Raw genomic sequence first — 23,351 nt, 5'->3', positions numbered from 1 at the left:
AAAGCTTCTTACCGGAAATATCAACATAGAAATCACGAAAGGGGGCTTCAGAATAAGTGGGAAGTACGGTAGAAGGTAATTCCTATTCCTTCATCTGATCAGTGTCCTATTGACCATCCGTTGGACTCGATTGCCGACAAAGCTTGGCTGAAGGTGGGTGTAGGTTCAAGTCCAACACCGCGGCTGTAAAGTGGAATGAGAACCACCGTAATACTTTCAAAATTTTAAAGCTCTTCCACCGGGATTCAAACCCAAGGAGGTTAAGAACAAAAAGGGGTTTCCTGCAATCGATTTAGCGCCTTAACTCCGTAAAATACATTCCATCTTAATTTTTAACTTTCTTCTAAAACCGTAAGTCATAGAAATATAGCCTACTCAGTGGCGTATTTAGGGGGGGCTTCCGAGCTGAAGCCCCCCCGAAATCTTACTTACTATAGTAAAGTATATGAAATATCTTGCAGAATTTTCACATTTTCAGGCAAAGCCCGACCCGAAAGTGTGCAAAGCCCCCCCCCCCCGAAAGAAAATCGTAAATACGCCACTGAGCTACTAAACCTACAATTTTCTGTTTCAATATTGATCTACAAAGAGCTAAAACCTTAAGAGATAGGGAGAAGCGGTTCGAAGTAGTGGTGAGCAAAACACCGGTTTTAACGGTTTCCGGTTTTTAGGAAAACGGAAACCTTTATTCTTCGAAAATTGTCAAAAAAACTTTTTTTGCCGAAACCGGTTTCGGTTTACCAAAACAGGTTCGGTTTTCGCCGAAACCTGTTTGTTTTTCCAAAACTGGTTGTATTTCTGACCAAAGTAGTGTTTCGATATTCTGCGGAAACCGATTTCGTTTCCACAGAAATAGTTTTGGGCTTCCCAAAACAGTTTTGGGTTTTAAACCAATATGTTTAAAAACAAAACTGCTTTTGTTGTAAACGGATTCGGTTTTCGGAAGACAACGAAACTCTACTCTGGTGAGAGAACCGAACCAGTTTTGCAGGAAACCAAAATACCGTTTTTTCGGATTTCAGTTTTTCTAGAAACTGGTTTCCGGTTTTTATAAAAACCGGTTTTGCCCATCCCTAGTTCGAAGACGCGCACGCTAATTATATAACTATGAGGAAGCTGGAGAAGTAGTCTCTTTGGAGTCAATTTAGCGTTCTGAGAGGAGGTACCATTTTTTCTCTTAACCTTCTATTTAAATCGGAAGTGGCAGAAAGTAACCACTTCCGGTTTTAACGTTGATCGCTGTAGAGTAAAACCGGTAATAGATAGCAAGAAGCGGTTTCTGTGATCAATCAAGCGTCTCAAGAATATATTTCACCTCCATTCTGATCTCTCTACTAAGCCGGAAGTCGTAGAAATCTACCACTTCCGGTTTCAGTATTGATTGAGAAATCATCACACATGCAAACCAGCTTCGTATGGTGTACACGTGACATTCTACTTGTTTATTTTCTATTCGTGTATCTGTTTAGCGGATGATAGTGTGAAAACAGGAAAAGTGTCGGAATGCAATCTAGCAGCAGGTGGTTAACACTTCAATTCAGGACTCAGAAATTCATTCAGTCCTCCACGGAACTTGTGAGAAGTAACTACAACAGAAGAAATAGACCCCCACGCCCTCCTAAGCGAATGGCTCTTTGACTCTTAGTGCACGGCTATTCCATGCGTTCGCAACGGGTTTTTATGGCTCATGCGTATCCTTGGAATACGCTGACCATATATTTAAATGTGGATGGCTAATCACAATGCACTGCAAACGCGAAAGCAATAAAAACGCACAGAATACGTTGGCTCTATCGTATTTGGTGCGTTTCGGAACTATAGACTGCCTGCTGTTTCGAAATCAGTAAAAAATGTCTAAAGGAAGTAAAAAAAAAAAAAAAAGGAAAGACGTGTTGTCTGGCATGAGGATTTTAGCAAGAAACAGCTGCTTGGAAGCTGCTTTATTACAAAGTATGTGCGTGTATAACAAAAGAAAATCCACAAAAATACAAGGAAATTCCGAAAAATTAGCTAATCACAGAAAAATCTTTTTAACACAATAGGGTTATTTCTCGTGATTCGCATGAATGAGAATAAGGGTGTGGCAGTAAAGCCTGGAAACTCTGTCAGGCTCACAGTATGATTTATAACTCTGGCGAAAGTAAAATCACCGAGTAGCCACGTAGGTCGCGTTCCCTGCGGGGGTAACGCATCGGAAACGCATCCTCGAATAGCCATACACTTAGTTTTTCAGTGTAGAGTGTTTACCTCTGGTGCATGGGTTCCCTGGTTCGTTTCCCGGTGAAGTAAGTCCGTGGATTTCCTCGAGGTACTCCTCTTTCCTCCCACATTCGCATTCCACCAATTCTTGCATCATTATTCACTTGCTTTAATCGTCTTCTCCCTTAGTCTAACGTACATATTCGTGGGACCAGGGGTAAAAATGGATCTGAAAAAGGGAAACTGTAGGTAGCGGCATGACATTCCGCCGTTCCGCTGCATATCTTTGCCCATTAATTTTTTTTAGAAACTGGGGAACGCCGTACATATTTTTTTGGAGGTGCGAGAACTGCGTCCTCCCGGGTTCCCCCGCATTTTTACACCCTGGTGGGACGTGAAACTGAAAGATTTAAAAGCGTACAACTAATAGGACTATGTGTTTACATCATCCAGAATATTCCCTCCTCCTGACAAACTGACAGAGAATTCTTATTCTATAGTAGGCCTTTGTTTTCACTGATGTGTAAAAAAGTTAATTTCCATTCTTTATTATGAAACGTTTAAAGAAAAAACAATAAAATGTTGTTAATAAGTTAGATCAGGGCGCAAAATTTCGAAGTCAGACACACTCGTCAATCCAAAAATGATGGTCGCCAGTGTCTCTCAGTACAAATTTTGAGAGCCTCCCCCTCCCGCACGGTCTTTGGTTTGACAAAGAAAGAGATTCCATGCCCGTTGTGAAGACTTCACGTTCCGTGTTTTCTCCCACTCAGTGACAATTATTTTCGTGCGAAACAGAAACTGTGTAGCCCTGTGAGTTTAGGCAGAAACCATTACTACTAAACACTGGTCACCAGCTCTATTTTTTAGTCTGCAATGGCGACCTGGCGACCGGAAATTTTGCTCCCTGAATTAGATTAAATACAATAATAGTTAATGGTTTAATAAATATGTACTGTTTTGGTATCATTATTAAAGATAATAATTGCACTAATTATTTTACTTTCAGATGACGTCATGGATGACGTTGGTTACGCTCTTGCTGTTCGGGATGTGGCCGATCTGTTGTACGCCCAATACGCTGTCATCACGGGTAAGCATTCATTTATACATATGAGGGATTCTAACTTAGAATTAAGACTATATAGGGTGTTAAAGAAAGATGAGCTTGAGTTCAATTTCTGTATTTCACAATGGAAACATACTACAACAATAATTTAATAAGGAGTGTAATTTTAAGGCGTCATGTGATAAGTGCTCAATAAATACATAGATGGGAATGGGGCACAGAAACGCGATCTTTGTCATAACTCCAAAAGAAAAAGTAGCAAGTGTAAGTTTTGAGAATATCTGGAACCAAAGCTGTAGCACTGGGATCTGGACAAAGAAATTACCATTTGCAAGCAACGTGAATTTGAATTTCAACCTTTCAGCAGATTTCTTCAACATTGTGAATGCTACTTTCAGTTGTCAAAAATGCCAACCAAAGGATTTTAGTACACAAATTAGGTACAAGCACGTGTGTGAGTGTCTGAATGACAAGTTGTCAGGTACTGAATCGCCATCTGTTGAGTATATTGGAAATCACAACGTTTATAAGGAGTGTGTTCTGCACTCACAATTGTGAGGGTATCTGCTAAAAAGGTTAAACATTTCTTTTAACACGCCATACATTCGTCTAAAGCATTGAAAGTTCTCAACTATTAACGAGTAGATTGCACGTGCGACGCTGAAACTTCACCTGCATTATTCTCACACTTTCTTCTGTACTGAGTGGTCTAGCTTTGTGTCTTTACCCCCTGGATTTGCAACCAGTGAATGAATGCTCTTTGGCTTCGACGGGAGAGTAGCACAGGACACAACTATTATGGGTTCCACCGTTCTGAACTGCAGAGATAATAATTCTTGTGTGCACACAAATACTAAATAATCCATAATTGGTGCACATTCCTCTTGTACCATGTTCCTGCCAGCTGGGAATTCATTCTGTATCGGTTTGTTTCAACGCAACGCATAGTTTCAGTTTTCGTTTGCAATATTTGTATCACACATCAATTTTTCGGTATGAGGTTAGTAACGCAAATTTTGCATTTTGTGATCATCTATCTCTGTATACATCTCTCTCTCTTTCTTTCTCTCTCTCTCTCTCTTTGTCGGTATAGTTCATTAACACACGATATATATATATCGTGTGTTAATGAACTATACTGACAAACTGTAAGAGGTGACTCCTCAGATAAAAATAAAACGAGATACCTCATGTGATCCTGTGAGGAAAAGTGCATACTTTCAGAGAGTCCATGTCCAAAATGGTTGTCCAAAATTTTGGAAAAGCTAAATTTGAACATGTGGTATCTCGAATTTGAGAAATTGTGAAGTGGCGGTCCATATCAGCGTAAAGAAAGTCATGAATACGGAATCCAAAAACGTATATTTCATCAGTGCGCAATGGGTATGCAACGTATTCCTTCCATGCTTCCAACAGAACTCTCAGATATGCTCTGGCTTAAAGGTAAGTCCAAAGTAGACGGGAGATAATACTTGACAACAGTGGACGCGGAATGTTTCGGCAGGAAGTCGAAGTGTTAAGAACCGTGCCGTTTGAGGAGTCTGAAAGCACAATAGTGCATTGAGCTGGCATCTGGACTCTTGAGAAGGATGCCAGAGAAGGAAATTACCGAAATTCCAATTTCCTGTTCCATACGACAATAGAATTCCAGCAATGTTTCTGCCATGTAACTGGACGCCTTATTTTGGTGCAGTTCAACCTGGTTCACGCCGTGTCTGTATAATGCTGGGATTTCATCCTAGTACATTTCAGTCAAGATATGAGTCTGATAGTACGAAGCATTGATTTTGACATTTCGCTCATCTTTTGGAGACACAGTACGTGAGACCAAGCACAATCATGAACACTTCTGGGGAACAGTTCTAGCTGCTCGCATTGATGTGGTTGGTTCAGAACTCTGTACCGCATATTTCCGTATAATACGATTCACAATTGTACGACCTACAGTAAAATTATCCACTTTAACACATTTTTACGATGCGCAACGCCTTAAACTTAGCATCGGAAAATATCACAATGAGCTTCTCCCAGAATCTGTTCAGTTTCGGTGGCATCAGACTACGTTCAACCACATTGTTCTATTGCGTGACTAAAGAGATTCTGTTGCTTCCCTCGTGGTAATCTCATGGCGATGGGTTGCACATGGACTTCAGCTCAGCATAACTGAATCAACCTCTGCAAAATGTCGAAGTTCACATGATCACTTTATCTTCAATTCTACGGCCAGTCTTCAGCATAGGCGGCGCCAGGATTTTAGTAATGTGGGTGGAGGCTAGGATGGGACAACACATCCTAACATTGTTGCCAGAATGCTCTGCACTGTTGAGCCTTAAGATCTCAAAAACAATCCCTAACTTTTACTTAAAGAAAAAAGAGAGAGAAACACAGTATGATAGCAACTAATTCATTAGAAACTTAAGAAGTCACTCAAATATATCCAAACATAGAAAACAAAAAATATACAAAATAGAAAGGATTATTGCAGGAAATCTGAAAATCGAAATTAATGTGGGTGCAGCTGCGCCCACTGCACCTACTGTGGCGCCAACTATGGTTTTCTAGATGATCTAGCCAATGGTAAATGTAAATGATGGTATGCATTGTAAATAACATATTGTTGATTTTTACCTAAAGATCTACTGTTTACAATGTATAAGTTTGGTAATGACCTTTTATAATTTTTTTCTTTTTCTTTCTTACTTTCTCTTTCTTTCTTTCTTTCTCTTTCTTTCTTTTTTTATAGCAGTACTTCTCGTGTATTTCTCGTCTTCTCTTGTATTTTGTATTCCTCGCAAAGCTTTTGTGCTAAACATTCTGTTTATTATCAGATACTTGGATACAATAAAGTCTCCTAATTATAGTTCTGTTATGTACAACAAATTATAGCCTAAACTCAAAAAATAAGATATACACTTTCGTGCATACGCGAGAAAAAATATTTCAAATAAAGTTATCGAACCCGAATTTATTGGAAGAAGGAATTGCGCTTCTTTGGCGGGCGCATAATTACAATAATCATTACATAATTGTGAAAAAAAATCACTTAATTCTAATAGATTGACAATAGAGGGTGACTATTGCAAAAATTTCCGCTTCTAATGTATAGTTCTAGAAATGACTTTTGTGCAAGTTTTTTAATGATTTGTACCACTGTGGAACGCCTACAGTAGCAGTAACAACGCTCAGTGTTATACATAGAATTACTGCTGTATAGAAACTTTAAGGCTTACACTATTATAACTTACATTATTATTAATTTAAAAGAATCAAGGAAATGTGGCACAATACCATGGGTGTTCAGTAACTGTGTCGTCAGCCAAAAAAAAAAAAAAAAAAAAAAAAAAAAGAAGTTGCAAGCCACTATTGTAAATTGAAGACTCGCTGTAGAAGACAAAAGTGCGAAGAATAAAAGTTATTGTAACAGTAGAGACAAAAGATAATAAATTGTGCCCAAGCGTCACAAAATAGAACATATTATTACTTAGAAATATAAGCTAGCATATAACGAAGTATATGAAAATATAACTCAGCCATAAACGTATTAAAAAAATAAAATTAGTGAAACAATTGTAAGGTGGCACTTACATTGTATTCTACAGAGAGTCTTCAATTATAGACACATAAATACTGAGCCCTGTCGATTTTCATGATTCCTTTTGTATTGAGAATGCTAAGTTACTGAAAATATATTTGTTTATGTAAGCAATTGTATTGATATTTGAAAGCTGTTTATAAAATTGGTGTATTTCAGGAGGCAAATCCCGTGATGGTTGTCCTATCATCACTTTCCCTGACAGAGGGAACTTTTACAACTTGGCTGATGAGGACTACAGGAAGTTAATAATTTATCTTACCTCCGTGCCATCGTAAGTATTTTCCTTCGACCTGGTCCCTTAGATATAGGGTTTAAGCGTAGAATGTGGTATACCTTTGAATTCTTAGTTCAGTCATTTCTTACTAGCCAATGTCTGTCGTCAAAATCTACCTTTACGCTAGGAACAACGAGTCAAAGAAAAACAATGGAAGTTAACGAGGGAAGTACCGATTTGGGAGAAAGAATGGCTTCAGAAAGCTTCCGGATTAGGTTGGATTTTGCCGAGCTCTACTCAAACCGTGGGATTCAGTACTTCCGGAGACTGCTGGAGAGAAGTGTACTTGCCTTCAGAGCTCTAGTACTGACTCTTTGGTAAAGAACTTCCTTACAGCAATAGATTCTTTCTCAGGGCCGGCTCTACCATATGTGCAACACGTGCATTTGCACTGGGCGGCAAAATCTGTCATAACTGTAGTACAAGGTTCCTACTGGTCAGGGAAGTGAGGGGAAAATGGTGCAGGTCAGGGAAGCTCGGGGAAAAAGACTGGAAGTCAGGGAAAGTCAGAGAAATTTTATAAAATATAGTTTTTCTAACATTATTTGTACACCAGTTTCATCTTAGCCAACCATTGTAGAGAAACACACGTAAAGCAGAGGAAGATTACAACTCAAATTGATGACATTTAAAACGAAATGCGCATGTGGATATTTTAGTGTAGTCTTGTCACTTGTCACTTTAATTATGAATGTATGTCTCATATGTAGTTTATCTGTATGTTTCAGTGTCAAATGTTCGTAGGTAATATAATAATTGCAGTATTGGATAAGTAACATATCTTTATTGAAACTGGATATGGGTATTCTAAAAGAGCCTTGTTATTATTATATGAATGTATAAGAAGTATCGTATTTTCAGAGTAATTTGTCAGACGTTTGTGGGTAGATATTAATGACTACAGTACGGGACGTTGCTCATTTTTTTATGGGGGTAAATGAAATATACGTATGAGCAATTGATTACGATTTGTCTCTATAGAATATATGTTCTCACATATAAATATTCATAGTTATTTATACGTTATTTATACGTCAACGTCATCCGACACCTGTCATGAAAGTCAGGGAATTTCCTGCCAAAGGTGAGGGAAAGTCAGGGAATTTCCTGCCAAAGGTGAGGGAAAGTCAGGGAAAGAGATTTCTCCAGATCAGTAGAAACCCTGTATTAATTAAATTTAATATTTCTTATTGGAAAGAGAGTTCATGATGATGGTAGTTAAATTTACTAAGCTGACGTTCTATTTAAATACTATATTCAAAAATCATATTTAAATCGCATTAGTGTAAAGTCACATGGACATTGTTAAAGCAAATGGTCAAACAAATCCCAGCGCGAATTACTTGATTGTTGTCAAATACAAGAACTCAATTCTCGAACACTTGTTCCATTTAGTTAGTTATCACAGTTTTGATATCAGAATTAGTCTTTTCTTTGTCACAAAGAAGTTCCTTATCATTCTAGGTAGAAACAAGTTTTTTTTTTTCTTTCAAATAGATGTAGATAAAAAATCAAGAAATAAAGATAAAAGAGTACTGGAATTATAACTGATATATTGAGATTGAAGCTCGATATTGAATTCTATAAAAAGGATTACCATCTTTACTTTACCATAGGTGTGTTTGCTTTATCTTTCACGAACATGATAGATTAGTACTTAAAGAAAAAAAGAACAGATACAATGAGATTGTATTTGCAGTATTTATGCCTTTCTGAGTGCGAGTACTCTTTCCCTCCCCTTTGTTGTTTATGATTGGGTAGCATACTTAAAATCTTGGCTTTTAAGATTTGTTCTTTCTGGAGAAAGAGGAGGGGGCAGCAAATAATGCCATTCCACGGGGCGGTAAATTGCCTCGGGCTGGCCCTGTTCTTAGTAGGAAAGTTCCCGTTACAGTAGACTCGTAGTCGCTAGAGGAGTTCCTGCTACGAGTAAGCTCTCAGTTTTTAGAGTAGTTCCTTCTACTCATTAGAGAAGTTCCCTTCACCAATAGATACGTATAAGGTAGATGGGCTTAAGCCCATCCCATTATCCCTCTTACAAGCGCTTTAGGAACTATCTTACCTGTGGCATCACTGCCTTTACCAATCGTCAAGTTCTTCCTTTTGTGTGTTTTTGTTTACTGAGAATGACTAGACAGTCACAGAGTATTGGGTTGGAAATGGCTGAATTAAAAGTTCGTTCTGGTTATAGACTCTACAAGTATACTATCACAGAATTAGTTATTGACATACAAAAGCTACTAACAACACAAAAGTAAACATTAAAGATTTTCGCCAATCTCAGCGCCATTTTATTTTTTAATTTTAATAAATAATGTAGACAATGAAGAATATAAACAAATATATAGAAATTGGGCCAGGTAGTATTTACGTACAGTCAGTGACAAAAGTTTTTTCCGTTTGATGAAATTAGGCTCGTAAATAACTTAAGAATAGAAGAACAATTTGTGTTAAGTTCTAAGTAAATTTAAAAAAAATGTAATTTTCTGTACGTTCAAGCCATACTACCCTTATTCCCAAAATAAATTTTACTAAACGAAAAGAACTTTTGTCACTGACTGTACGAAACACTATCAAATAAGCTAATAACTATTTTCAAACCTTTTCTTTATTGATCAGAAATTTGGGTGCGCAGTTTGTGACATTGTAAGTGTTGGGCACCCAAATTTATACACTATACGAATATAATTATTATTTCATGTAATAGCACTTTCCAGAGAGTTACCTGGCTTACTTTCTAAATGTTTCACATTCTTAATTCTTGTTAAGTTTTTTAAGCGGAGGTTTAGCTTAGCAAAAAGCATTCTTGGTGACAGGTGATGCAACAGGTGATTGATAGGTCTGCACGGCCTCGCGGACATAAGCTCCCTGCATAAAAGCTCACCGTATACATAAAGCTCACCTATATTAACGCAAAAGCGGACTAAAGCTAACCGTACATAAGCTCACTACAAATAATTCAATTATGTTATAACAGTTATGTTGTAAGAACCTAATAATAACCACCGATGTTGCTACAGAGGGGCTGAGCTTCCCTTAAAAAAAAGCTATCGTGGTGGGAAATTCAGCATGTCAAACGAAGGCATTAATGTTTTTTTTTTTTTTATATATATACAATAATAGATACTGCAACCTCCACGATATATTATTTCTATTAAACATAACTTAATATACACAATTGAAGCATAGCTTTGTCGAAGTATGACATAATACATAATACATAGGACATTTCTATTAAACACAATTTAAATTACGTAATTGCATCAGTTTGTAGTTCATAATACATAATTTATGCTAAACATCGTTAAAATGTGCAGTGCTTAGTGAATATAGTACATAATACATAATTTATGTTGAACATACGTTAAAATACACAATTTTGCAACTCCAGATATTAAAACTCTATAGTATGACCAATAGCTCGCAAAAAAAGCCCTGAACATTCCTTTTATCATCTCTGTTTTCTCTACCAAGAACCAATAACTTTTGACCTAATATTCTACGTTTCCGCTTCTGACGTTTTGAAGGAAAAGTTCCTGAAATGATTCCTCTGGATACAGCTTGATCCTTTCTAATATTACTCAAAGCCTTCTAGAAGAATCGTTGACTTTCGTTATCAAGAATAGAAAATCCTCGATTTTAGCCTTCACTTAAATTATTTGTCCTTTCTACCCCGTTCAGCGTAGCTTGATACACGTTCTACATTTCCCTTAGAAAAACAGAGGAGGGTATCTCTTGAATCAAGAAACAAGTCATACGTTATTGTGAGATATAACACGTTTTAAGGTACGTTAATGAATGTACTATCAAAATAAAACAACAAATCTTGCAAGATTTCTGAGAAAATATGCTTTAAATAGGGCAGTCCTTCTTCGACGATCATTGGCTGTTTGCAGCTAATCGCAAAAGAGAAAAGGAAGCATTTAATTCAATAACAATAAGAAGTAGAACTGTGTAAATTTGTAATTATAAATAAAAATTGAACAATTATTTCACGCAGATAATCACGAAAGAGAAAAGGGGTATCCATTTTTAATAATAATAAAAAATAGAATTGTATAAATATATAACGCTATATACAGGGTGTAAAGAAAGGTTGTTTACAACGCTTGGGAGGTGATTCTACAGATGAAAACAAGTAAAAATGTCTATTTAACACAATGTCCTTCTCGGCCTCCTAACCGAGTTACGGACGTCTAAAAGAGTGGGAAAATGAACTTTGAAGGCTAATTCTGGCAAAACGACAAGAGATAGAAGGGCAGTGTTAGGCGGCCCACACAGACTCTCAACATGGACTATCCAAAGATACTAAGATTAGATGTGTACAAGGCGAGCGCAAGGGATTCCCCAAAGGATACGAAGTAAGTCCGCGGCCAGAATTAGCCTTCAAAGTTCATTTTCCCACCCTTTTGGACGTCCGTAACTCGGTTAGGAGGCCGAGATAGACATTGTGTTACATAGACAATTTTACTTGTTTTCATCTGTAGAATCACCTCCCAAGCGTTGTAAACAACTTTTCTTTACACCCTGTATAAAATACTGTTTGTAACTAATTGTATATAAAATTTAGTTATAGATAAAATCATGTTTCATGTTAAAGTGAGCTTATGTCCACTGCTGGTGAGCTTTTGTCCGCACGCCTAACATAAGACTGGACGTGAGCTTATGTCCGGAGAGTTTTTTTTTGCCAATGAGCTTTTGTCCAACACCCGTCTATACAATATCTCTCTTGTAGAGATGAGTGAAATTTGAACTTAACGATATTTTGAAGTCTAAATGAATGTTAAATTCCTTCACTCCTGTCACATACCTGTTCTTTCTCTTGCACGCTTGTAGTACATGAGAATAAAATATACCCGTAAATGTATAGGTAAAGTTTAAGCACACCATTCGAAATACTTGTTAGGTGGTTTAATTAGTAGATTTTCAAGAAAAATACAAGAAGTTAAAAAGTCAGGTAATAAGGTAAAAAAAAAAAAAAAAAAAAGTATGAGTTATCACGATTGACAATATCTGAGTCTTGAGGACACAAGTTGAAGACAATTTTCTCTTATAAGGTTCATTGTAGGAACGATTCATTGTGATGTTTTATTTTTTTCCTTAGCTGTAAAACTAGAATTTTCGTTTCTATTTTGAAACAAAAGATAAATGAGAATTTTACGGACGAAACTCTTCTTAAGAACTTTTGACAACGAGATTAAGTCACAAATTATTCGGAATGTACATATAACATTTCTTACATTGTTCATATTTTATTGTTATGCTGCTAAAAGTTTGATCCTAATTCGTCCATTTGTATATTCCTTTTGTTGCAGATAGACCATGGCCGCTTCATTGGAAGTTTGTACCAAAGAGGAACAACGAGCAGTGATCCGGTTTTTGTGGTCGGAAAGTGTATCAGGGGCCGCCATTCATCAAAGACTTTCGGCGTAATACGGGAACAGTGTGTTGCCGCAACGGAGTGTCTACGAATGGATTGAAACATTCAGAAACGGTCGTATAAGTGTTATGCACGAGGAGAGACGAAGGAGCTGGACGAATATCTACAGCCACAAACGATGACAACATTGAGCGTGCAAGTGACATTGTTCTATTAGACAGACGAGTGACTATTGATGAAGTGACTCATCGTTTAGAAGTTAGTCATGGTTCCTGATACACCTTCCAACCACAAAAACCGGATCAATGCTCGTTCTTCCTCTTTGGTGCAAACTTCTAATGGAGCGACCATGATCTATCTGTAACAAAAGGAAGAATCATGGAGGAATTAGGATCAAACTTTCAGCAGCATAACAATAAAATATGAACAATGTAAGAAAAATTATATCTACATTCCGAATAATTTTTGACTTACCCTCGTATATATTTATCCTTTCATATCAATAATATTATTAATCATAGACTTGAACTGATAAAAGAAGAGACGTCTTCATAATTTTTTGTCTGACTCTGTTTCTCTTTCTTTGTCTTGTGCGTGGTCATAGTTTTCCGTACAGGTAATCATGCACTCTTTTTACAGATGCATGCTGTCTTCTCTATGTGTGACGTCAAGTAGACGCTTTACAGCTTTGCACCCTTACAATGCTTTTATTACTATTACTATTTGTTAAATAAACAAAATGCATACATGTTACAATACTGAAAACCAAGAGTTTTCTATATGGATCGTCTGAAAAGAAAAAGTACTTAATTTCACGAAACAGTGCACAGAGCGTATCTATTGCCATTTAGTATTTACATGCTACCACTACAAATATATCAAGTTCGTACAATTCAGTTCATTCGTTTTGTATGAGCAGTCTGTAAAGAAGGATCAAGTATTTATGCTAAAACAATGAATACTTGTTGAATTTTGAACCGCGGAAAAAGTGAATCCTAATTAAATTATCGTTATTTACAATCAGTTCTTCCGCTTATGGTCCAGTGATAGAACGGGTATAAACTTCTTGACCCGGAGACTATTAAATATCGTCATATTTAGGGCCGGCTCTACCACATATGCGAGACATGCATTTGCACGGGCATCTGTCATAACTATATCATTTAAAATAAATATTTCTTGTCGGAAACAGACTTCATGATGATGGTAGTTAAATATACTAGGCTGACCTTCTATTTGAATACTACATTCATATATCATGTTTAGGTCGCATTAGTTTAATGTAACGTAAACAGTGCTAAAACACATGGCCAAACAAACCTTAGCATGAATTGCTTGATTGTTGTCAAATATGAGAACTCAGTTCTTGAACAACTGTTCCACAATTTTGATATGAAAACTAGTCTTGTCTTTGTTACAAACAAGTTCCTTATCATTAAAGATGGAAACAAGTTCAAAGAAAAAAAAAAGAAAGAAAAGAAATAAATTTTAACAGATGTAGAAGGAAAATCAAGAAATAAACATAAAAGAGCTAGTTGCACTGGAATTGCAAACTGATATATTCAGATCGAAGCTCGATGTTGAATTGTGTAAAAAACTTACCAAATTGCCTAGGGCCGGCCTTGGTCATACCCATTGAGAGTATTATGAGATTGCTAAAACAATTCTAAAAAAACATTGTCTTCTCTCTCTCTATTTCCCTTCCCTCTATATCCATCATTTTATTTCTCTGTTGAAGTGTGCTTGTGTGATGTTTCAAAGCCCTACACTGAAATATAACTACATGATCACAGCATAAGCGACTCAGAATCACAGAAAAGAATAGTTACATGTTTCTCTGATGAGGAGAACCAGAGTTTAATCCAGCAAGTCTGTCAAACTTGTAGAGGATATAGGCATATTTCTGGGCCCAAGCAGTGTTTTATATATAGTTTGTATTCAAAAGTATTGTGTTATTTTTCGGTATGGGAAGGCAAACCTAAAGTACATTCCATACATTTAATACGGTATTTTGATTAAGAAATGTCACATCGGGAATCAAAACTCGTGAATATTCGAGGTAGTGGGTGTCTTTAATCAGTTACAATTTTATTTTGCTATAATGCCGTAAGCAAGGATAGGAATGGCGAAAGAAGCCTTTAAAAGAAAGAAAAGTCTGTTTTGTGGGACCTTGAACAAAGAGTTGAGAAAAAGACTCATAAAATGCTTCGTGTGGAGTGTTGTACTGTATGGGGCGGAAACATGGACATTACGTAAAGGTGATGAAAATCGACTGGAAGCCTTCGAAATGTGGGTGTGGAGAAGAATGGAAAGAATTAGTTGGGTCGAGCGGAAAACGAATGAGAGAGTGTTAGAAATGGTGGGTGAGAAAGGAACACTTTTAGATATAATTAGGAAGAGGAAGAGAAACTGGTTGGGACATTGCCTAAGAAGAGATTGTATCATGAGGGACGTCCTAGAGGGTATGGTGGCGGGAAAGAGAGGGAGGGGGCGAAGGAGATTACAATTAATGGATGATATTAAAACAGAAAGATCATACGCGAAGACGAAAAGGTTAGCGGAGGACCGTGGAGCATGGAAGCTTCTCAGCTGCGGCAAGTGACCTGCCAATAAAGGCAGAATACCTATGATGATGATGATGATAATGCCGTAGGATTGATATTATTTCGACTGATTCCAATCACCGGGTCCAAGAAGCGAGATCCGGACGAAAGTCTGACCTGTGCTATCAATAGACGTTTCTCGCCATATTTCCATCTATAGTTTTCTCACTATAGACATTTCTCACCAAACTTCTATGCATAGTTTTCTCACAATAAACATTTCTCACATACTTTAGTCTGTACTTTTCTCACTATAAACACTTCTTTACATCCTTCGATCCTAGTTTTCTCACTATAAATGTTTCTTACAATACTTCGATCTATAGTTTTCTCACAAGCTTCTCACTATAAACGACTGAATTTCATTAGGATACGCGTTAAATTCAATCGCTGCATGTTATTGTAACCGCGTTGACATAGCAGAAGATTGACTCCATTTCACAAGAGTAAACACAAGCGCGTGTAGCACATTGTAATAACACAAATTACTCACCTAGAAATGCTCCTTAGTCAATCTTTGACCCAATATTTTGAATGTGACACACGGACACTCATCGTCAGGGGCCAGAAGCGGAGTTTGAGGCTGGCCATAGGGGCAACCGCCCTAGGACCCGCGCTTGTGAAAAAGAACATTAGTAATTGTGTGCCCCTGAGGATGAGTGTCCGAGTATCACGCTCGAAATATTGGAGGAAAATTGAGGAACATTTGCAAGTGAGTAAATTGGGTGAACACAATTATTCGTACTGACACAGAAAGAGTGAATGTAATTCCACAAGCATTGATAGGATTGTAGTGGGGAAAAGTAGCTACAGTAGAGTCCCGAAAACTTGGCCTAATGTGGACTGAAGGTGGTCGAGTTTATGAAAATTCCAGGTTATCGAGAAGGGTTAAAAAAGAATAAGTACGAGTGTTTCCTCGGAAAATACAGTACTGTACTTGTATTAGTTGCTTGAGAATACAACAGAATAAACTGACCAATTACCATTAACCTTTATCCAGGCAAATAGGCCCAGTAGCTTCAATTTTCTAAAATTTCTCAATAACCATACATATTTCGAAGACATAAAATACTGAATTCTTCTATCTTTCGTCGAAGTTAAAATCGTGAACATATCGAGTTGGTAAAGCTAGTTTTTTTTTTTTTTTTTTTTAATTTGAAAATCTTTTTCTGACGTAACCGGGCAACCGGGGCCTAGGAGGCCCCGTATAACTTTAGTGAAATTGCTGTCAAATATTAGATCAAATTGTCACATCTATATTATAGAAATTAGATATATTGAAATTATATATTGAACACGTGACTATTGTAACCTTTAGTCGGAACAGTATGCGACAACAGACATTGAATTTTGAGTGTTCTGCACTTAAAATATATACTGGGCCTCACAGGCCTCGGTTGCCCGTTTACGTTACAAAAATGTCTTGCCCGGATAAGGGTTAAACAAAGAAAAAGTGCGTACTTTATGAATACACACTGTACAGTAATTTACCTGATAAGACAGACCTCAGAAACCTACCTGAAGGGTCTGCGCGCTTTTTTTCCTGCCAGGATGTTGCCAAAGTAATTCGGACTGCCGGCTTATCAAGTGCTAAGTTTTAGGGACTCTTCTGTACTAGACTGCAATAGGTGTAGCTGTGCGCGCACTTTATGTGAGGTTAGTACTTTTACTATCCGATCCATGTAGTAAACGTATCTCCTTATTCCTTTGCCTCCCGGAAGCTTACATCTAATGTGTTTAATTTCTCGTTTAACTCCAAAGATATAATCATACTAAACATATTAAGATACGTAGTGTGTGTTAGAAGGAAATTTAATTTTTAGAAACGTACAAAGTATGCTGCTGTTAGAGCTGCAGTTTAAAATAATCGTTGTGGACAAACTCATTTACAGTATGTAGCTCCTAATGTAAACTAGACCTTTATTATATGTTCTCATAGAACGTAGGCTATGTTCATTGTTTTTGTTGTGTACGGTAGGATATACGCAGGGGTAAAAGTGAGGGAGGACGTAGGAGGATAGCGTTCTCCCACTTCAAGAAAGTATCTATGGCGTCCCTCCACCTCCTTAAAAATTACAATAGTCTAAGATATGCGCAGGGGACGGAGTGACGTCACGCATCATCCTACCTTTTTATATCCACTTTTACCCCAGGATATATACAAAAATGTTTCAAAATGCGTAACAATTAATTGTATGGTTTTTATGGTGTTCAGATAAACAGAAATCTGTTGGTTGTTCTAGAAAACTGATTCACATTAACTTCCGTTGTTTACCATATCACTACAACAACAACCATTTTATTATAAATGAAAGATTCCGTCATGAGTATATTCTAGAACATAACCAACCATTATGTTTATGTATTTATTTTTTTGGTACGTTCTAGTTTAAATAAGTTATCTTTGTTAGTTCAATATATCGTAATTTACAGTTATTTTAAGTTATTAGTATCATTAGTAGTTAACTATGAGAGTCGTTCAATATATGTTTCCCTAAGCTGTAAAAAAATATTTTTAAGATATATTTATAAACTTATACATACATGTGTAGATGGGCCCTTCCTCTTTTCTCCACATAATCTCCATTCAGATTCAGGCATTACTTTCACCGTTGCACCAATTTGTTCAAACTCTTTGTAGGAAATCAGGACTTTGTCTATTTAGCACTCTCCTCAGAATGCGCTTCATTTCTTCAACTGTTTCGAAACATTCATGTTGCAGTGCACACTTTAACACCGGAAACAGATAGAAGTAACTCGGCGCTAATTCGAAGTTGTATGGAGAAAGGAGTAGCTGTTCCCACTCTAATTCTTCAATTTTGTGTCATGTTTGAGTGCTGGCTGTGACTGAGGATGGATGTTATCGTTAAGAAGAAGAGACCAGGTCGCTCATGACGAACTGCGTTTCCCTGAAGAAGAGTTCAGGTTCTACAGAAACAACCTGGTCCCCTGTCAACTGGTGATGTAGAAGTGCTAAATAGCCAGAGCCCTGATTTTTTTTTTTTTCCAAAGAGTTTCAACAAATTGGTGCAACAGTGAGACAAATGTCTGAATCTCAACCGGGATTATGTGGAGAAGTGAGGAAGAACCCACCTACACATGTATGTATTGTTTACAAATGTTTTTTAAAAAGCAATTGTTTCACAGCTTAGGAGAAACTTATATATTCAACGACCCACGTACTATGTATAGCTTAATCTAGATCTTGCATACTTAAAATGTCTCTGCACTTAACAGTAGGGCGTCAGAAGAACCATAAATAATAAAACAGAGAACTTTGACTTCAAAAGTTTTCATTTAAGTTTTTACTGCTTCTGCAGGAGCCAGTAGTTATAGATTGCTCTTATGTTCTTATGTAATACTGTTATATGTAGCCTAAAATTAGTGCAACAGTTTGTCATATAGATAAATACACAGTTACATACATATATTGAAAACTAGTAAGAGCAATCTATAAGTATTGAGGAAGGTAGGCACCCATAAATATTGTTAAAATTTACACAATATTCATAATATTACTGCTGAAATACACAAAAAATAATTTAAAGATCGTGTTATAAAAACAACTTAAGCCATTGTATGCCCCTGAAGAAGTGTGACCGAGGGTCTGACGCGAAATATCGAAGAAAAAAAAAAAAAAAAAGGTTGATGGGGAACGTAACATATGAGTGATTTGAGTTATTACGATCTGATCCATGAGCTCAATTAATAATTATAAGATGAGAAAGGCCTAATTGTTAGAGATAATTGAAAGACTTACTTCGTTAACTGCGCCTGTAAGACTTTTCGTGTCTGATTTCAACCACTTACTCTGTGACCTTGTTCACCATCCTAAGCCGCTGACACCAAGATCGAATCATTTTATAAACGCACTCTGCACTTTTGATGCTAGGCTTCTAAAATCGGAAAATGGAAGATATGTTTGTAAGGTGATTGAATCTTCATGTCAGTTAACCTGGTGAACAAAACTACACATTAAACAGCTGAAACCATACAGGAAAACTCGTACAGGCAACGTTAAGATTAGATTAGATTAGATTAGATTTATTAAGAGCCTGACACACTAAAACTGATACAAAATTTACCGTTTTTCTTTTGCTTGTTTATTCATAAGTGAAAGGAGATAATGAAATACAACTTACCACAATCATAGATAATGTTATTCTACAACAGAAAATATGAACCTCAAGAATTTTCAGTGTTGCCATCCAAAGAAATTACAAGTGTTGGCAGAATAACATTTCTCCCAAAATCTAAGTTAAGGCAGTGACTAGAGGAACGAACTCAACTGCATTTGATTACGTATCATGTTGTCTTAAAATCCTGTGAATTACTTTTTAAATAATATTATTATTTAAATTTAATAATTGTGTGTTTAAACTATTTTGTTTATTACAAATTGAATACAACTATTATTTAAAAAGTAATTCACAGGATTCCAAAACAACATGATACCTAATCAAATGCAGTTGAATTTGCTCCTCTAGTCGCTGCCTTAATTTAGATTTTGGGGGAAATGTTATTGTGGCAACACTGTAATTTCTATGGATGGCCACGCTGAAAATTGTTCAGTTTCATATCTTCTGTTGTAGAATAACATTATCTATGATCTTGGTAAGTTGTATTTCATTATCTCCTTTCACTTTATTCATTATGAAAAACAAGGAAAAGAAAAACGGTAAATTTTGTATTACTTTTAGGATGTCAAGCTCTTAAGAAGTAAGTGTTTCATTGTCTCCTTAGTAATTAGATTAAAAACGCATCAATTAAGTCTTCAAGCAAAAAGGTAAGGCTTATTTATATATTGATAATTGTACATTTAACCAATGCCTTTTCATGGAAAAGCAGCTGCAATTTCTTAGGATTATAATGACACCTATTTGCTATTAGCAGAAGCTTTTAGAAGAAAGCACCTTTAGAGCCATAGACGAATACTACAAAACAGCAATGCATGAAGCGTCACCTGCTCAACTTAGATAAAATACACCTAGCTCTTTGATTTAGTGGTTCGTGCGCAAATAGAGTAATGCATATGATCGATGTATATGAGTAGTAAAGACGTGCATGCATCTTAGAGGATATACGTTTACACATGAACTTATTTAATATTTTAAACTAAACTGAAGAGAAATAAATAGGTTTTAAATTGACCAACATTTGGAATTAGCTTAGTTATGATCAATATGAATTCACATGTTATATGGACTTGTTCTACCGTCCAAAAGCGAAAGGTCGTATTTGAATCTGGTTTTTAGAACATCATACATGGTGTAGAGAAAAAAAAAGTCCATAAAAATCAGTGCGCAATAAATAAAGATGGCGCGTGTATAAAACTCCATTAAGGTAAATTTGATAAGAAAACATAATAAAGAAATACTTTGAAGTAAATTAAAATAGTGAGTAGTTATGATTTCGAAGAGTTACAATTACTTGTAAAATTTAAATTTCTAACAAGTAACGTCCAGTAACCATAACAATATTCTAAAGAAATACCTACGATTTAATCAACGTGAAATGAATTGGGGGATCAAGATGGCGTCGGGCTTGCTAAGTATTGGAGTGTCATGCTCTTTAATTATTTCAATTTTAATTTATTAAACAATTTTACTTGTTAGACATAATTGAGTTTGTCGCAAACCTTATATTATTTTACATAATTTTTATATGTCCGGCGCCCCTACCCTCCATTTATTTTTTACAAACTAGTTCTAAAACAAATCTACTTGGAACAGGCCAATTCGTCCATGTTGGAATGGGCCATCGTGTACAATTATATTTTTTCTGAAAACATTTAAAACAAAACTAGTGGAGCAGTCAACTGGGCCTTTCTTTGTAAAATCGCCCGTAAGGGAGATAACTGATACTGGAAATGAATAGGAATAAGATTATGTAAAGTACGGAACAAGAATATATGACCAAAAATGCCCATTAAAATAAATGGCGATTTTGGTCGTTTATTCTTATCCTGTATTTTATTATGATGCTTCGTGTTGATTTGGTTTATTTTGTTGATTGCTTTGGCTTCGTAATGTGTGGTATTTTTAATAATCCAACATATGAATGACACATTTAAATAGTTTTTTTTTCTCCACATAATTCATAATTGCTACAATACTTTTGCTTAATTTGTATTATTGGATGCATATTGGAAATTTTGGTAAGTACTGAACAGAGCTTCAGGTATGATAGTTTGGCTTTGACTATACGTTTAAATTTATAGTGTCCTAATTTTTATAGTTTCTCACTGTGAGGAAAACGTTTTATTGGTATTTTAAATTTTTGATATTTAATATGGTAATAGCAGCACTGAGAATCAGTTATGTAAAGTAAAAATCAGCTACCTGTATTCCTACTATACACTATGAGATAAATCCTAGCAAATCTCTTACTATTCTTTCCTAGAATGGAAATCTCAACATGTATGACATCCGATTGCATGTTGTTTGTATGTTCTGAACGATCCTATGAGATTTCTCTTGTTTAGAGCACGCTGTATTTCGGAAAGAAAATTTGTAAGATTTCGATTTCAGCGACATCAGGCGAGAGAAAGTGAAAACAAATTTATTCTATTTGCGCACTTATTAGTGCATGCGAGGGGCATACATTTTTTTATATAAGACAAAGCCAACGCTCTATCAAAACAGACATGCAAGGCAGAAGGCACTGGAAACACTGCTGGCCGAGTGTGCGTTGTGAGACCCGGCACCTCTTCGGAAGATGTGAAACAGGAAAAAAATCTTCACGTGTATGACACAAAAGGGTAGGATTTCCTACGAGATATGTCGTAACATTTGTCCTACGATAAATCCTAAGATATTTCCTAGGATTTATCTCATAGTTTATAGCAGGCCTAATAATCGTAGCAATCACCTAACAATGACAAAAATCAATATTATTTAATTACCAAATTTTGACACACACATGTACAGAAGAAAACTCCATTAAGGTCGATTTGTTCTATGAATAGACGTTGCTTATCTACTTATAAAAAGGAAAAGGTAAATATACCATTGCAGACACTAATAATATAATAAACCTTACATGCTTAGCACAAATGGAGAACTTGGCATAAATGAAATTTGTGCGTGTATCAGCTTTCATTTGCTATTTAGTATAAAATAATATACATGTAAGTTATATTTCTTATTATAAACTTTTAAACTAATGGTGTTTCAAAATTTATTTTTATTTATTTATTTATTTTTCTTTTTTAGAATGCAGGAAGCAGACGTTGGATTTGTTTTGATAATAGATAGAAGAAATGATAAATGGAATTCAGTTAAAACTGTTCTGCTCAAAATCTCAGTAAGTACTCTCTCTATATTGTTTGTAGTTACATAGAAGCACCTCCGATTAACACCAATAAAATATCAATAAAGCATTTCATACTAGAATAATTCTAGAGACAGTGTACATTTTTTTTTTTTCGATTTTTTCCAAGATGTGCGCTTGACATCTTTAGGAAGAATAGTTAGTAAGGAAAGGCAATTACAGTGAGGCAAAATAACCCTTCTAGCCGTAATCAATGATCATTTTATATGTAAACTCTCATTTTTAACCATAAAAAACTCTGCTATTAATGTATCTATAGTATAGTTTTCAAAATAATGCTTTATGCATATTAATTCTTAATTTTCATGCTTTTCTCCTTCTAAAATGGAATTTTTGGTTTGTAGATCTTTAATGATTTACACACCAAAATAAATATATACATTTAGATATGTTTATTCTTTCAAATATCTAGGATCAATATTAACAGACGGAAACCATATTCACGAAAAAATTAAATGTCGACTAAAACCAGGGAATTCGTGTTATTATTCAGTACAGAATCTCTTGTCGTGGCGAATTCTGTCGAGAAATTTGAAGCTTAAAATATATAAAACGATAATCATGCCTGTTGTTCTGTATGGTTGCGAAACATGGTCGCATACTCTGAGGGATGAACATAGACTGAAAGTATTTGAGAACAAGATTCTGACACGAATATTCGGACCCAAGAGGAACGGAAATGGAGAATGGCGGAAACTTCATAACGACGAACTACATAATTTATACGGTTTACCCAACATTGTTAGGGTCATCAAGTCTAGGGGGCTTAGGTGGGTAGGTCATGTAGCTAGAATGGAAGAAAATAGAAACGCTTTCAAAGTCTTGACTGGAAGTCCAATTGGAAAACGACTATTAGGAAGACCTAGGCGCAGATAGGAGGGAAATATTAAGATAGATCT

At 35.9% G+C, this 23,351-nt stretch overlaps 1 protein-coding gene across 4 annotated transcripts in view; it reads left to right on the top strand.

The window, feature by feature from the left end:
• The window catches only part of LOC145684481 (guanine nucleotide exchange factor DBS), a 295,537-nt gene that overhangs the window by 184,373 nt on the left and 87,813 nt on the right, over nucleotides 1–23,351 (top strand). For all 4 annotated transcript variants that reach the window (XM_081756923.1, XM_081756924.1, XM_081756925.1 and 1 more), the window contains 3 exons: nucleotides 3,209–3,292; nucleotides 7,020–7,134; nucleotides 22,335–22,425. In XM_081756923.1, the coding sequence (XP_081613049.1) occupies nucleotides 3,209–3,292; nucleotides 7,020–7,134; nucleotides 22,335–22,425 (290 nt within the window). The remainder of the gene's footprint in view (nucleotides 1–3,208; nucleotides 3,293–7,019; nucleotides 7,135–22,334; nucleotides 22,426–23,351) is intronic.

Source organism: Thermobia domestica, chromosome 4 (genome assembly GCF_964235325.1).
Source record: "Thermobia domestica chromosome 4, izTheDome1.hap1.1, whole genome shotgun sequence".
NCBI lineage: Eukaryota > Metazoa > Arthropoda > Insecta > Zygentoma > Lepismatidae > Thermobia > Thermobia domestica.
The sequence above is the reverse complement of the archived record's forward strand: the minus strand, read 5'-3'. Positions and strand labels throughout refer to the sequence as shown.